This window comes from Geotrypetes seraphini, chromosome 11 (assembly GCF_902459505.1).
Source record: "Geotrypetes seraphini chromosome 11, aGeoSer1.1, whole genome shotgun sequence".
NCBI classification, from domain to species: Eukaryota; Metazoa; Chordata; class Amphibia; order Gymnophiona; family Dermophiidae; genus Geotrypetes; species Geotrypetes seraphini.
This window is the reverse complement of record NC_047094.1, coordinates 24,018,530-24,034,705: the sequence shown is the minus strand read 5'-3', so window position 1 is coordinate 24,034,705 and position 16,176 is coordinate 24,018,530. Positions and strand designations below refer to the sequence as shown.

Below are 16,176 nucleotides of genomic sequence, written 5' to 3'. Positions count from 1 at the left end.
CACCTCCCAGCTATGGTTTAAGATGATTTTTAAACGCATTCCTTTTTTTGTTTTTTTGATAGATTGTTGCCAATTCCTTTCTGGCCAACCCCACCACCTCGGCTCTGTTTGCCACCATCCTGGTAGAATACCTGTTGGACCGTCTTCCAGAGATGGGCTCCAACGTGGAGCTCTCCAACCTATACCTCAAGCTGTTCAAGCTCGTCTTTGGATCTGTGTCCCTCTTTGCAGCTGAAAACGAACAAATGCTGAAGGTAATGGGCCTCTTTAATTGCGTTCACCCACTGATTGGGACAGCCAGAGTAACTGGGTCCCTGGGGCACAGGGCATTACAGTGACTTGGCCAAGCTCCTGCGGCCAGGGGCATATCTTGAACTTTGAGAGAAAGGCAGGAGAGGGGAGATAAAGATAGAGATGTTTAAATACTTCTGTGGCATAAATGAACAGAAGAGTCTTTCACAATTGAAAGGAAGCTCTGGAATGAAAGGACACGGGATGAAGATTCAGGAGTAACCTGAGGAAATATTTCTTCTCAGAAAGGGTGCGGAATTCATGGAATGACCTCCTGCTGGAGGTGGGGGGGATAGAGAATGACACGGTGGCAGTTAGCCGTGGCTAGCCCCGAGTAACCCGCCGAAACGGCGGGGGGAGGGAAAAAGTGCTCACTGCAGGCACAGGGACAAGGCCATCCACCACCCCGTGGAGTGGTGAATGGCCTTGTCTCCGCAGTTTAGGGAAGGAAGGCGCGTGGTCACCGATCACGCGTGGCCCCCCCTCCCTACGGCCAAATCTATCTACCTCCCTCCCTCCTTCCCCCTTACCTTTGCGGCGCTTTACTAAAAAATCTTACTGAAGCCAGTGAAGCCTGCCTGTCTGCAGTCGCGTGTGTGTGGGCGGAAGCTTCTCCTCTGACGCAACCGGAAGTTGCGTCAGAGGAGAAGCTTCCGCCCACACACACGCGACTGCAGGCACAGGCAGGCAGTCTCCATCGGCTTTAGTAAGTTTCTTTACTAACACGCCACGAAGGTAAGGGGGAGGGAGGGAGATTCTCGGACCGCTGAAGGGCGGTGAGGTGGCAAGAGGGAAGAATTTACAAAGTCTGTGTTGGGCATAGTTTCCAGCATACCCTAGGTCAGGGGTAGGCAATTCCGGTCCTCGAGAGCCAGAGCCAGGTCACGTTTTCAGGATATCCACCATGAATATGTATGAGATGGATTTGCATGCACTGCCTCCTTGAGATGCAAATCTATCTCATGCATATTTATTGTGGATATCCTGAAAACCTGACCTGGCTCTGGCTCTCGAGGACCGGAATTGCCTACCCCTGATCTAGGGTATGCTGGAAACTATGCCCAACACAGACTTTGTAAATTCTTCAAAAAAAGACTTTATTGGCGCAAAGTTTATGTTGAGCATTGTTTCCAGAATATCCTTGGTTGGGTATTAAAAGGACTGTTCTCACACTCCGGACTTGCAACTTGTTTATTTAGTTCATTATTCAAGTTTGAGTTATTTATATCTATCAATGGAGGTTGTGTAAGCAGTTTACATTCAGGTACTCGAGCATTTTTTCCCTTGCTGTCCTGGTGGTCTCGCAATCTATCTAACGTACACAGCTGTATGAGAGCATAATGTGCACACAAGAGTTAAACCAGGAATTTATTTAATACATTTATATACCGCCTTAAGTCTAGGTGGTTTCCGGTATCAAAACAATCATAAAATTCCATAAAATAGACAGACATAACATCACACATTATCCACATGCCAATAAGTACATGATCAAGACCCTCATTCACAGTTCGTGTACATTGTGGTGGGCACATATCCCAAACAGCGTGGAATCAATTATATCTCTTACGTATAGGCATCGACAGATATAATTGAGTTTTTAGTAGTTTCTTATAAGCTGACACATTCTGTGCACAATTTCAAATGCCCAGGAAGACTGTTCCACAGATGTACAGCAGCGATACAGAACATTTTCTTTTTTGAGGTCACGTATCGTACTCCTACTTCCTTTATTGCTGTTAATTCCATCCCTCTCTCTGATCTTAATTTGTTGGAGAATATGGTGAAAGCAGTTAGCTTAGCGGGGTTTAAAAAAAGGTTTGGATAATTAACTAAAACAAGACTGTAAGCCATTACTGAGATGGCATGGGGGAAATCCACTTCTTATTCCTAGGATAATCAGCATAAAATTGGTTCTACTTGGGATCTTGCCAGATACTTGTGGCCTGGGTTGGCCAGTGTTGGAAACAGGATACTGAGCTTGATGGACCTTTGATCTGTCCCAGAATGGCAACCCTTATTTCTTTAGCACTCTCCAGACCAGTAGAGGTTAATCTTTACAAATGGATATATATCCAATCATGACCAGCAGGTGGAGACTGAAAACAAAACTGTGGGACAGTATATAATATACTCCCTTCTCTATTTACCTCAGTCTTCTTTCAGTCTCCAGCAGGTGTTGAGTGATCTGTACCCATCTCCCTTGGTAGGGCTGTTGGAATTTGTTTAGGGGGTTTATAGTCCCTGTTTTTGGCTGGACGGAGCTTGGGCGGGCCCTGTTTGGGGGTTCGTCCGACCTCGGGGGTGTCAAACCCGGCGGGTCTCGAGCGGGGTCCCTCCCCCCACTTCCTCCACCTCCCCACATTTTTCTAGAGGAGCCTCAGCAGTAAGCCTTGCCCCCTAAATCAAGCAAGGCATATTGCTTTGAGAGCCTGTGGAGTCTGTTCTGTAAAAAAAAAAAAAAAAATCCTGAGGTAGTGCTGGTCTGGAGGGTTGTTTCCCTTTAAGAAAACTGTATTTTACTGTATTTTTTCATCTAACCGGCACTTTTTTATAGCTAGGTCGCGTATGGAGCAATGAGCACTTCTAAAGGGAAAAAGTGCTCATTGTGCTCCAGGCGCGAGGCACTCGCGGCCGGCCTGTGCAAGCGGTGTTCAGGCCGGTGCGGTGGAGGAGCTCCGTCGGCAGCGGCTGCAGGCGCCCAGAGCTCCCCGCCGATGGTGCCTCGCAAGTCGGCTGGGAGCAGTGGGGAAGCCCGGTCTTCCCCAACCGCCCACGGAGGGATTCCCCGAGCCGCCGACGGTCGGGTTGTTGGGGATTCCCTCTCAGCTGATGTTTTGACAGCTGATGCCGACTTGCCTGTTTTAGCAGCTGGGACTGTTCAGGTTTCTCAGCCGCTACAGGCTATGGAGGGAGCATTTTTGGCGGGAAAGTCGCCATCTTCTCAGTCTGGCCCCTCCATTTTGTCTTCCACCTCAGGTGACCTTCCCCCTGTATTGGAAAAACAGGGGCAGGTTTTTGCTGGGTCCCCTGCTGTGGCAGGGAGTCCCTTGGGACCCTCGGGGGGGTTTTTCTCCTGATTTCTTTTTTTCTTTGTGCAGAGCCTATTTTCAGGCGGCTGGGGGTCCCGGATGCGCTCAGGGGGTTTCGGGGAGTGGGGTTTCCTCCGCGCTCCCTGCGGCTTTGCCTCTCTCGTCTGTTGTGGCGTCCCCTCCTCCTCCTCCCTTGTCCAAGCGTCCGCGGGTGTCGTGGGACGAGGATTTATGGTCAGAGGAGCGTGTCGGTCTGGATGAGGACCTGGACCCTTCTGAGGATTTCCAGGACCCTCTCGAGGGGACGGCCGCTGGCGGCGGGTTGTCGGGTTTCCCGTCCTCCGGCGAAGAGGCGTCCGTGGTGCGCCTTTTTCAGAGAGATGAGCTGCCGGACCTGATTCAACAGGTTTCTTCGGTGTTGCGTTTTGAGGATGCGCCGCCGGAGACTCCGCGTGTGGGGGACCCTCTGCTACGGGGGATCCGTTCCGTTTCCCGCTCTTTTCCTATGCATCAGGATATTCGGGATATTATACTGGAACAGTGGAAAACGCCGGAGACGCCGTTTTGTTTGGCGCGCAGCATGGCTCGTTTGTATCCCATCCCAGAGGGGGATTGGGCTACTTTAGCATCGCCAGTCGTAGACGCGGTGGTCTCGGCGATTTCTAAGCGGCATACCGTGCCTGTTGAGGGCGGTTCTGCCTTGCGGGACTCTGAGGAGCGCAAGTTGGAGAACATCCTTAAGCAAAATTTTCAGGTCTCTGCCTTTGGGGTTCAGGCGGCTATTTGTGGGGGGCTGGTGGCTCGCGCCGTGTTTCGGTGGGCTGAGCGTGTCCTGGATCGGGAGTCTGATGAGTGGTCTTTGGTGGATCAGGAGGTGGCGAAGAGTGAGATGGCTGCCTCGTTCCTCTCAGATGCTCTTTATGACTTGGTGCGGATCTCGGCTAAGTCTATGGCCTTTGGCGTGGCCGCGCGGCGTATTTTGTGGCTGCGCGCTTGGTCGGCGGATGCTGCGTCCAAAGCTAAGCTTACTAAATTTCCCTTTTTTGTTTGGGGAGGAATTGGATAAGTTGATTCAGACTCTGACGGACTCAAAGGTGCCCCGTCTGCCTGAGGACCGTGCCCACCCTGCGTCTCGGGGTGGCGCTGCCCGGGGGCGTTTGCGGGAGTTTCGCAAGTATCGCCCTAGGCGTGGGGCTGCTTCTTTCCCGGCTCCAGGGTTTTCCCGGGGTCGGTTCTTCCAGCGCATGCAGCCCTTTTGGGGGGCCCGACGGGGGGCAGGGAATCCCTCCGCCGGTTCCCCCGCTTCCCGTCCTGCACAATGACTCCTTGCCGGCACCCCCTTTGGTGCCGGTGGGGGCCCGGCTGCGCGAATTTTACCCCAAATGGGCCGAGATCACGTCCGATCAGTGGGTCCTGGAGGTGGTGCGGGACGGTTATGCCCTGGAGTTCGCCCGCTCTCTGCCGGACCTTTTCCTCGCCTCTCCATGTCAGACTCCTTGGAAGACGCAGGCTTTTCGCCAGACCCTTCAGCGCTTGATAGATCTCAAGGCAGTTGTTCCAGTGCCCCCTCCGGAGTGGGGCACCGGCAGGTACTCCATTTACTTTGTGGTGCCCAAGAAGGAGGGGACCTTTCGGCCCATCCTGGATTTGAAAGGGGTCAACAGGGCTCTCAAGATTCCCTCTTTCCGCATGGAAACTCTGCGGTCGGTCACTGGCCGTTCAGCCGGGGGAGTTTCTCACTTCTCTCGATCTGACAGAGGCCTACTTGCATGTTCCCATTCGGGCCTCTCATCAGCGCTTCCTTCGCTTTGGGTCGGCACTATCAGTTCTGTGCGCTTCCCTTTGGTCTGGCCACGGCTCCCCAGACGTTCACCAAGGTGATGGTGGTCGTCGCGGCAGCCTTGCGGTCGGAGGGCATTCTGGTACACCCCTACCTGGACGACTGGTTGATTCGGGCAAAGTCGTTGCAGGAGAGCTCCCGGGTTACGGCTCGGGTGGTGGAGTTTTTCCGGTCGCTGGGCTGGGTGGTCAACCTTTCCAAGAGTCGGTTGGTCCCGGCTCAGTGTTTGGAGTACCTTGGGGTTCTGTTCGACACCTCCTTGGGGAAGGTCTTCCTTCCAGAGGCCCGGGTGAGCAAATTGCAATCTCAGATTCGCCTGCTTTTGGCGTCCCGGTGTCCTCGGGCGCGAGATTTCCTCCAAGTCTTGGGGTCGATGGCGGCATCCCTGGACGTGGTGAGGTGGGCGCGGGCCCACATGCGTCCTCTTCAGTATGCTCTGCTCCGGAGGTGGTCTCCCCAGAGGCACGGGTTGGATGTTCCTGTTCCCCTGCGAGGCATGGCGCGTTGCAGTCTGCGTTGGTGGCTCCGGACCCCTCACCTGGTTCAGGGGGTGGGTCTGGATCTCCCGCAGTGGACGGTGCTCCTTACGGATGCGAGTCTCCTCGGTTGGGGGGCTCAGTGTTTGGGTCACTCAGCTCAGGGCACCTGGTCCACGGAGGAGGCCTCTTGGTCGATCAACGTGTTGGAGACCAGAGCGGTCCGTCTGGCGCTGTTAGCTTTCCACTCCCTTTTGTTGGGCAAGTCGGTCAGAGTCCTGTCGGACAATGCCACGGCGGTGGCTTATGTCAATCGTCAGGGGGGCACCAAGAGCACTCAGGTGGCGCAGGAGGCGGCTCGGCTCATGGTTTGGGCGGAGTCCCATCTTCTGGACCTCTCGGCCTCTCACATAGCCGGGGTAGAAAATGTTCAGGCAGACTTCCTCAGTCGTCACTTCCTGGATCCAGGAGAGTGGTGTCTCGGCGCCGTGGTGTTTCAGTTGATAGTGCAGGCTTGGGGGCAGCCCCTGATGGCCACGAGTGGCAACGCCAAAGTGCCCCGCTTCTTCAGTCGTCGCAGGGACTGTCTGGCTGAGGGTCTGGATGCTCTGGTCCAACCGTGGCCAACGGAGGGGCTGTTGTATGTGTTCCCTCCTTGGCCATTAGTGGGCAGAGTACTTCTTCGCATTGTTCACCATCCGGGTCTGGTGGTTCTGGTGGCTCCGGATTGGCCTCGACATCCGTGATATGCGGATCTGGTGAGGCATCTGGTGGCGGATCCTCTTCCTCTGCCTCTCTTGGACGATCTTCTGACGCAGGGTCCCATTCCCATGTTCGACCCGTCTCCCTTCTGTCTTACGGCTTGGCTCTTGAAAGAGGTCGCCTTAGTAAGAAGGGATATTCAGATAAGGTGATCTCTACACTCTTGGGGTCCCGGAGGCTTTCTACCTCTCGGGCTTATGTGCGGGTTTGGCGTCTCTTTGAGGGGTGGTGCCGGGCACGGGGAGTGGTCTCTTTTCGCGTTTCTCTGCCTAACATTCTAGAGTTCTTGCAGGATGGCCTGGATAGAGGCCTGGCTTGGTCTTCTCTCCGGGTTCAACTTGCGGCCCTGTCGGCTTTTCGAGGGTTGGTGACAGGTCAGCGTTTGTCGGCCATTCCTGATGTGATTCGCTTCCCCTACGGCCCTCTGTTCCCTCTTGGGATCTCAATCTGGTTCTCTCTGTGTTGGTGCACCCGCCTTTCGAGCCGTTGGATGGCTGTTCTTTGAAGGACCTTACTCTGAAGGTGGTCTTTTTGGTGGCCATTACTTCCGCTAGCCGTGTTTCTGAGCTACAGGCTTTCTCTTGTAGGGCTCCCTTCTTGGAGTTTTCTAGGGAGCGGGTTGTCTTGCGGCCTGTTCCTTCCTTTCTGCCGAAAGTAGTTTCTCCTTTTCATGTCAATCAATCGGTGGTCCTCCTGGTCTTGGGTAGTCGGGAGGGCTCTTCTGAGCAACGGCAGCTGCGCAAGTTGGATGTCGGTCGGGTCCTCCGCTCTTATGTGCAGCGGACCCAGGAATTCCGGAAATCCGATCATCTCTTTGTCCTTCTGGCGGGTCCTCGTCGGGGGCTGGCGCTTCTAAGGCTACTATTGCGCGCTGGATCAAGGAGACGATTGCTTCCGCTTATCTTCTGAGACAGAAGCCTGTTCCGGAGTTTCTCAAGGCTCATTCCACTCGGGTCAGGCAGCTTCTTGGGCTGAGTCGTCGCTCGTGCCTCCAGTGGATATTTGTAAGGCTGCAGTTTGGTCCTCCTTGCATTGTTTTGTTAGACATTATCGGGTAGATATTCAGGCGCGTCGGGACGCGGTGTTCGGTGAGCGTGCTCTGGTATCGGCCCTTCGGGGGTCCCGCCCGTGAGAGGGACTGCTTTGGTACGTCCCATTTGTAAAGATTAACCTCTACTGGTCTGGAGAGTGCTAAAGAAGGAGAAATTAGGTTCTTACCTGCTAATTTACTTTCTTTTAGCTTCTCCAGACCAGTAGAGGTCCCCACCCTGTCTGTTGTTGTTGTTGTTGTTGGGGCTGTTTCACGGGCAGTTTTTTGTTTTTTGCTGCGGGTTCTAGTATTTTTCTAGGGCCGGGGAGAATTGAAGAACAGCGGCTGTGGCTCGGCTGGCTTAGCTGGCGAGCTGTGGGGACATTTTCCTTCGGGTATTTCTCCTCTGCATTTTCCAACAGCACTTGGGTATGTTAGTTGTTACTCCTGTTCGGAGTATTGTTTTCTTTCTGTTTTCCAGTTCTTGGTTCTGCTTGGCTATTCGGCAGACTGAGGTAAATAGAGAAGGGAGTATATTATATACTGTCCCACAGTTTTGTTTTCAGTCTCCACCTGCTGGTCATGATTGGATATATACCCATTTGTAAAGATTAACCTCTACTGGTCTGGAGAAGCTAAAAGAAAGTAAATTAGCAGGTAAGAACCTAATTTCTCCGTTCTTATGTTAAACCTGCTGTCAGTCAGTCGTAGGTGACTTGTAGTCCCCGAAAAGGATATTGTACTTTTAGCAGTAGGGTTCAATAAAATGATTTTTATATGTTTCTGATGTTGCCTTTTGATGATAAAGAGCAGTTTTGTTATCGGGATTTGCAAGCTGATTTACCGCTGACACGAAATCTCAAAATGATAGAGTATACAAGTGTCATTTTGTACTTGGGTTATTAATTATTCCTGGACTTTATCAGGCCAAAATGATCTGAAACAGTGTGCTTGAAATAATCAGAGCTTTAAATTCTTCCTTCCTGCTCTGTCTTCAGAAACAAGGTCACTTTGATTTAATAAATGGCACCTCCCATTTAAATGGCTTTGATTTACTGCCCCTCGCTGCTTTCTGCTGCTGTTAGATTTTCAAGCTGCCGGTAGCCTTGAATAGACAATTTAATTGACTGATGACAGCCATTTCTACTATTAGTGCAGAAAATAAAGGACCCTCTTATGCAAGAAAAGTCCATAATTATTTCAGCCCTCGCAGAGAAAAGGCGCTAGTCTAGCCATTGTAATAGCTCCCACATGTCAGTAATGATCCAGGACTTTATCTGAAGGGAATTAAGCTGCAGTCTGTAAGATTACAGTTTATAATTTCTTTGGTTTTTTTATTCACATTCCGTTTGAATGAAATCCTGGTTCTGTTGCTTGGTGCTAAATGCAAAACCCAGGGCTGTGTGGAAATGGCCTACCCTGAACCTGGCTAAAAATACGCAGGGGGTTCCAGAACACATAAACTTCTAGCCGAGTCCTGGGAAGGTGTTCCGGGGAACGGAGGAATTGGGAAATAATTCTCACACATTAATTCAGTTAACCGGCACTCTCAACCAACTGACCAAAAAAAAAAAGTCTCCCACGCTCCTAAGACAACATCCAAAATGGTGCTCCTCCCAAGTGTGGCCTAAGGAAGTCAACACCTACCGGCGTCTTAAGACTGCTTTAGGCACCACTAGTCATGATTCTGTAAACGGCGCCTAAGAGATGATTGACAGTTGCGCTTAACAGCGCCAAGGAGGTAGGCGCTGTTTATACAATCAGGGCCACCCAAAAAATTCAAGTGTTTCCAGATGTGACAAAAGAAACCCAGAGACGTAGAAAACAATTTTTGTTGTTTTTTCTTCTACGATATCCGTGCAAATGTGTCAGAAAATATAAGTCTAATAACTATATATTCTTTGAGCCTTCTCAGCTGTCAGGATTCTTAACCATGAAACGTCTTGAAGGGGGAATTGTAGCAACAACTTAAATAAGAAATTGTTTCTGTACTCACTAACAGTTGACCACCTACTTTGTGAAATAGGATGTGTTTTCCCTTTTTTCTTTATTGAATTTCACTCATTAGAATCTTGGACCTTATCAATATGGGATTTTAAATATTGATTAAAGTGAATAATTTTTACTTTCTTCAACTTAATTTCCTTCGATAGGAATTGTATATCTTATTCATTTCTGTACAAGAAGTATATTTCTTGATAAAGTGTTAAAATATAAAATAAAATACCGTATTTTTACGCAAATAACGCGCATACGTGTAAAACGCGCCCACTCGTATAGCGCGCGGGAACCAAGCATTTATGTAAAATAATTTCAGTATAGCGTGCCCATGCGTATACCAAGCATGCTCCTCCCGCCACTCCATTTGGACCGCAGATTAACTCTTTCGCAGCTGGGCAATTTGCGTTCGACCGGGTGAATAGGGGCGCTTACATTCATAAAGTCGGCCCACAGACCTAACCAGTAGAGGGATTAACAAAGACCCGGGATGATGAATGGAAAGACCGGTCGACTTCGGCCTACAGAACTAAGGGCTAAAGGAATAAAAGACTCCCTATTAAAATTATTCCCTACACCTTTTACCTCTTTAGGCTATAGTTGACGGGCTTTTCTATTCATCCCGGGTCTTTAATTCCTGTATTGGTTTGTTCGGTCGTCCGACTCCATGAATGTAAGACCCCGATTCACCTGGTCGAACTTAAATTGACCATCCCCAGGAGGGTTAGCCTATAAAAGATCATTAGTGCTGCATGTTCTTTCTAAACCGCCATAATGCCAGGAATGAGACGAAAGTCATATACAGCAGACTTTAAGCTTAAAGGAAGCGCCTTAGCTCCACCGGCGGGGACTGGGAAGGGCCGAAATTACCCATATGTCAAGGGGCGCTATTTTCGGGGCGGCAAATGCCGTCTCTGCAGTATGGGTGTCTCAGAATGTAAAAAAAATATATAATGCGCTCACGGATATAATGCGCATGCTTATTCCGTGTTTGTAAAATCTTGTATAGCACGCACGTTATATGCGTAAAAATACGGTACTACCAGGGCCACTGTGCTTAAGAGGTTGTCATACTGTAGTGTTTGGTCAGGGCCAGTGGATTTGTCCCACCCCTTAGAGGCCTGAGGGCACTGCTCCGAATTTTATTGGTTGAGCAGGCTACAGGCAGATGCTGCTCAGCCAATCAAATTCAGATCAGTATTGTCAGAGTCTTCAGTGGGGTTCGGAGAATCCCTAGCTCAAGAGCCCTGCTTTTTATTTTTGGGGGAGTTTACATTTAGTTTGATGCAGATTCACTGGTTTTGTGATGCCCAACTGCAGTGGCGTAGCAAGGGTGAGTGGTGCCTGGGGCGGTGGTGCCCCTCTCCCGCTGCAGGTAAGTGTCCCTTCCCCCGTACCTTTGTAACGTCGGCGCGAGCAGCCACCAACTCGCTTCCCACATCGGCTTCGGCGCTCTCTCTAATGTTGCTTCCTAGGTGCAGGTCCCAAAAGTGACGTTGGAGAAAGCGCCGAAGCCAACGCGGGCAGCAAGTTGGCGGCTGCTCGCGCTGAAATTAAAAAGGTATGAGGGAAGGGAAAAGGGGCACATGCGTGGCAGGTGGAGGAGTGGGGGGGATGGAGAGGAAGGAGGGGTGTTGGCGCCCCGAGCAAGATGGCGCCCGGGGTAGATCACCCCCTCCACTGACTACGCCACTGCCCAAATGCTTTCAGCAGTGAGCTCGGTTCTTAAAGCATGGATTCAGTGCAACTGATGAAAAGGCAGGAAATGCTCAGCTTGCTCCAAATAGCACTTTTATGTAAACAAAGAGATATAATGGAAGAAAAAAGTATTTTTAAAGTGTGATCAGGTTGTGGACCAGGTCCTGATTTCCATTCTTTCAGTTAACAATGACAGAGCTCACGGAACTCTAGGGTAGAGAATGACATGGGGACAAATTTTTTCCCCGTCCCCACAAGTTTTGTCACTGTCCCTGTCCCATTCCTGTTTGCTCTGCCTTAACCGCACAAGCCTTGAACACTTATGATTTTAAAATGTTTGAGGATTGAGCAGATGAGGACGGAGCTTAGGCATTGGTGAAATGAGGCATTATGACATCACAATCTGAGCTTTAGAATCTTGCTACTTAGGATTTTAAAGGGTTTGAGGCTTGTGCAGATGAGGACGGAGCTTAGGCATTGGTGGAATGAGGCATTATGACATCACACTCTGAGCTCTAGAATGTTGCTACTTAGGATTTTAAAGTGTTTGAGGCTTGTGCAGATGAAGACGGACCTTGCAGGAATGGGGCAGGGACAGGAAAAGAACTTGCGGGGATGGGAAAATGAGTTCCCGCGGGGACGGGAAAAAATTGTCCCAGTGTCATTCTCTAGGGCTCGCATGACAGAAACAGAAATGTGTTAATTTTTTCAGAAGGTGATATATTTCTTCCTAAATGCTGCTCTTTTGTGAGTGGCGCCTTACCTGTATCCCATGTTTTGGGCAGCTGTATTGGCCAGTTTCACAGAATAGAAAATGTGCCTCCTCTCTTCCCTCCAGTACCACTGGTTGACTGTCCTGTACCCTCCTGTACTGCTGGATAAACGTCCTCCACCATCTCTTTCCTCCTTCATCTTGGTTTTAGACCCAGGAAAATCAAGAGAGTGATTTCTACTTTATGCCCTTATAACATCTTTAACTTCTCTCTTTTGTAGCCACATTTGCACAAGATAGTGAATAGTTCCATGGAGCTCGCACAGACTGCCAAAGAGCCTTACAACTACTTCCTGCTGTTACGGGCTCTCTTCAGGTCAATTGGAGGCGGCAGTCATGATCTCCTGTATCAAGAGTTCTTGCCGCTCCTGCCTAACTTGCTACAAGGTGAGGACAGTCTTTCCTTAAATGCGTGACAGCCAGAAACAGGAATTCAGGTTCTTGGATTTTTAACCTGCAGGGTGCTTGTAAGCCCACCTGCGTTGAATTACTTTGCGATCTTACGAAGCATTTACACAGGGGTTCTCGAATTATTCCTTGGGATACCCCAACAAAGGCAGGGTTTCAGGATACCCGCAATGAATATGCATGAGATAGATTTGCAAGCAGTGAAGGTAGCGAAAGTAGATTTCTCGTGCATATTGGTTATAAAGTCACCTATGGGAAACCATGATGTCCTTTTAATAAAATCTTAAAAATTCTCCATTTCTGGTCTTGAACTCCCTTAGATATAGAACAAAATATATAGGGTTGTGCTTCATTCTTACTCAAAGGACTCAGCTTGTAGAAAAGATGGTTGAGGGGAGATATGATAGAGATCTATAAAATACCAAGCAAAGTGGAAGGCGTAGACATGAATCGCTTGTTTACTCTTTTCAAAAATACAAGGACTAGGGGGCACAAGGTGGAGTTACTAAGTGGTAAATTTAAACCAAATTAGAGAAAATATTTCTTCACTCAGTGTGTAATTAAACTCTGGAATTTGTTGCCAGAGAATGTGGTAAAAGCAGTTAGTTTAGCAGGGTTTAAAGAAAGTTTAGATAATTTCCTAAATGAAAAGTTTGTAAGCCATTATTAAGATAGACTTTGGGAAATCCACTGCTTATTTCTAGGATAAGCAGCATAAAATCTGTTTAACTGTTTTGGAATCTTGCCAAGCACTTGTGACCTGGATTGGCCACTGTTGCTTGATGGACCTTCAATTTGTCCCAATATGCCAAATGTTCTCATAGTAGATTTTCAGGTGATTAATAAAGACCCATTGAATGTAAAAAAATCAGAGTAAACAGGTCAGAAGTTCAAGTATATTCCTGAGAAAAATGCATCTTAACAAAATTCCTTTCTTTTTTGATTTTCAGGTCTTAATATGCTGCAGAGCGGTCTACACAAGCAGCACATGAAGGATCTGTTTGTAGAATTATGTTTGACTGTGCCAGTCCGACTTAGCTCCCTGCTACCATATCTCCCGATGCTGATGGATCCCTTGGTGTCTGCTCTGAATGGCTCTCAGACCTTGGTTAGCCAGGGCCTAAGAACACTTGAACTGTGTGTGGACAACCTACAGCCAGATTTCTTATATGACCATATTCAGCCTGTGCGAGCCGAACTTATGCAGGCAAGTGTGAGAAACTGCCACCAGGGGGCACAAGGAATTCATAGACCTAGATGCTCACTGTTTTCATTTTTCCCTTCTGCTTGTAACATGGTTGGTTCAGAGGGTAAAGTGATCCGACTTGTTAATGAAGCTGAGATACTTGTTTACAATGGTACTACTTGACCTTTAGCTTCTCTGTCCCTGCTCCTCTTACTCTGACCCGGTTTCATTTGAATACTGGTTCAAAAGCTTTGCTGAAAACAATAGACTGACACGAATGCTCTGCATATGTGGAAAAGTTCCAAGTTCAGTTTATTTGATATACCCCCAATATATAACCAAGGTTAAAATCTAAGCGGTTTACAATAGAATAAATGTAGGAGGGTAATAAAAACTAATGATCTAACAATGACATCATAGACGTCGCTGAAATATGAGGATAGGAACCATAATGAGAGGATATAATAAAATCAAGGGCAGGAAAAAAAAGGGGTGAGTTAAAAAAAACATGGGAATATTAGGATAAAATGCTCTTATTCAGCGATAAGCTCATTCTTTATAAATAAAGATTAAGGATTGGATTGGATTTGATATACCACTTGACCATGGGTATTAAGCGGTTTACAATACTAAATATAGGCATAGAGCTTCTCTCTCTGTTCCGAACGGGCTCACAATCTAATTAAGCATAAAAGAGAAGACATCATTAACATTATGGAGATATATAATAAAAGGGAGGAAAAGAAAGTACCCCATGGAAAGTAAAGAACATTGAAGGCAAAGAAATCCCCCCACTCAAGATCCAAGAAAATGAGTATTATAGTTACAATATAAGGAAAGAGAGAATAGTTAAACTAACAGTCTAAATTTATAAATATCAGGAAAATGAGAGATTAAAAATTAAACTAAACTCTAGACCAAAGTAAAGACTAAACTAAAGTAAGTAAAGACTAGACTAAACTAAGTAAATTAAACTAAAGTAAACTCTACATTAAAGTAAAGACTAAACTAAAGTAAACTCTAGACTAAAGTAAACTCTAGGCACTTATGGAGCACAATGATTTGCACGGGTGATTATATATATCTTGGAATTATCATCCTGCTGAGTTGCGATGGAGAAGTAATTACTGATCAGCTGGGACCTCCACTCTCTCTTGGAAAATCAGATAAGTGCTGCGTTTTTATTGACAGTCAATTAAGAAAGCTTTTTTTGAAAAGTGACGATTGCCTCATATGGGGTAATCTAGGAACAGGAAGAGCGTGATGATGGCGCTAGAAAAGGTTCAAAGAAGAGCACCAAGATGGTAAAGGGGATGGAACTCCTCTCGTATGAGGAAAGACTAAAATGGTTATGGCTCTTCAGCTTGGAAAAGAGACGGCTGAGGGGAGAAATGATTTAAGTCTACAAAATCCTGAGTGGAGTAGAACGAGTACAAGTGGATCGATTTTTCACTCCGTCAAAAATTACAAAGACTAGGGGACACTCGATGATGTTACAGGGAAATAGTTTTAAAACCAATAGGAGGAATAGTTAAGCTGTGGAACGTGTTGCCAGAGGATGTGGTAAGAGCAGATAGCATAGCTGGTTTTAAGAAAGGTTTGGACAAGTTCCTGGAGGAAAAGTCCATAGTCTGTTATTGACAAAGACAGGGGGGAAGCCACTGCTTTCTCTGGATTGGTCCCAAAATCAAACTCGGGGAATATAAATCTAATGTTTGGTGGATCCAAATGATGGAAATGCAGCACTGAAGAACGGAAGGAGAAGCAGTAGTCCTCCTGGATGTCACAAGAAGTGGTGGGTTCTCTGAGGAAGCCCGTGAGGGCGAAACGCGTCAGAACCTGATAGCACCATCACAGTCAGCTTCATTGACTTCACCAGGCTATGGACTTTTTTAGCATTCATATGAAATGATTGAAATCTTAAGTATGAATTTCAAGCACTAAACACTTTATATAAAGAAGAAAATCAGAATAAAATAGTATAAGATTATTTAAACAGATTTGCAGTGTAGGAGGAAGTGCAGTGATAGACCAAGGGGGTTTGCATTTTGGGGCGTGTCCCCGTTTGCAGCTTCAAGTTTAAGTTTCAAGTTTATTAGGATTTTATATACCGCCTATCAAGGTTATCTAAGCGGTTTTTACAATCAGGTACTCAAGCATTTTCCCTCTCTGTCCCGGTGGGCTCTCAATCTATCTAACGTACCTGGGACTATGGAGGATTAAGTGACTTGCCCAGGGTCACAAGGAGCAACGCGGGGTTTGAACCCACAACCCCAGGGTGCTGAGGCTGTAGATCCAACCACTGCGCCACACACTCCTCTACCTGCAAGTTCTGAGCACTTCCGAAGTTAGTTCACATATAATGTATTAAGTTTAAAAGGATATAGGGAGGGGATCGGTTATTTATATACTTGAATTGCCCTGTATTGGTAGCATGGAATGTTGCTACTCCGTGGGTTCTGGCCAGGTATTAGTGACCTGGATTTGCCACCGTGAGAACAGACTACTGGGCTTGATGGACCATTGATGACCCAGTAAGGCTATGCGTATGTTTGGAAGACCGACAAGAACAGAATTACAGTACCGGTAGTCGAGTTTCGATAGAAATAGAGACCATATAAGAATGCGAAGAGCTGTGGTGTAGTAAGGTGTGTCTGTGTGTGTGTGGGGGGGGGCGGTCCAT

The 16,176-nt window shown here is 47.8% G+C and overlaps 1 protein-coding gene across 6 annotated transcripts in view; it reads left to right on the top strand.

Annotated features, from left to right (window-relative positions):
• Positions 1 to 16,176, top strand: part of TRRAP (transformation/transcription domain associated protein) — a 359,951-nt gene that overhangs the window by 41,719 nt on the left and 302,056 nt on the right. For all 6 annotated transcript variants that reach the window (XM_033914195.1, XM_033914194.1, XM_033914196.1 and 3 more), the window contains 3 exons: positions 63 to 254; positions 12,121 to 12,286; positions 13,258 to 13,514. In XM_033914195.1, coding sequence (XP_033770086.1) covers positions 63 to 254; positions 12,121 to 12,286; positions 13,258 to 13,514 — 615 coding nt within the window. The remainder of the gene's footprint in view (positions 1 to 62; positions 255 to 12,120; positions 12,287 to 13,257; positions 13,515 to 16,176) is intronic.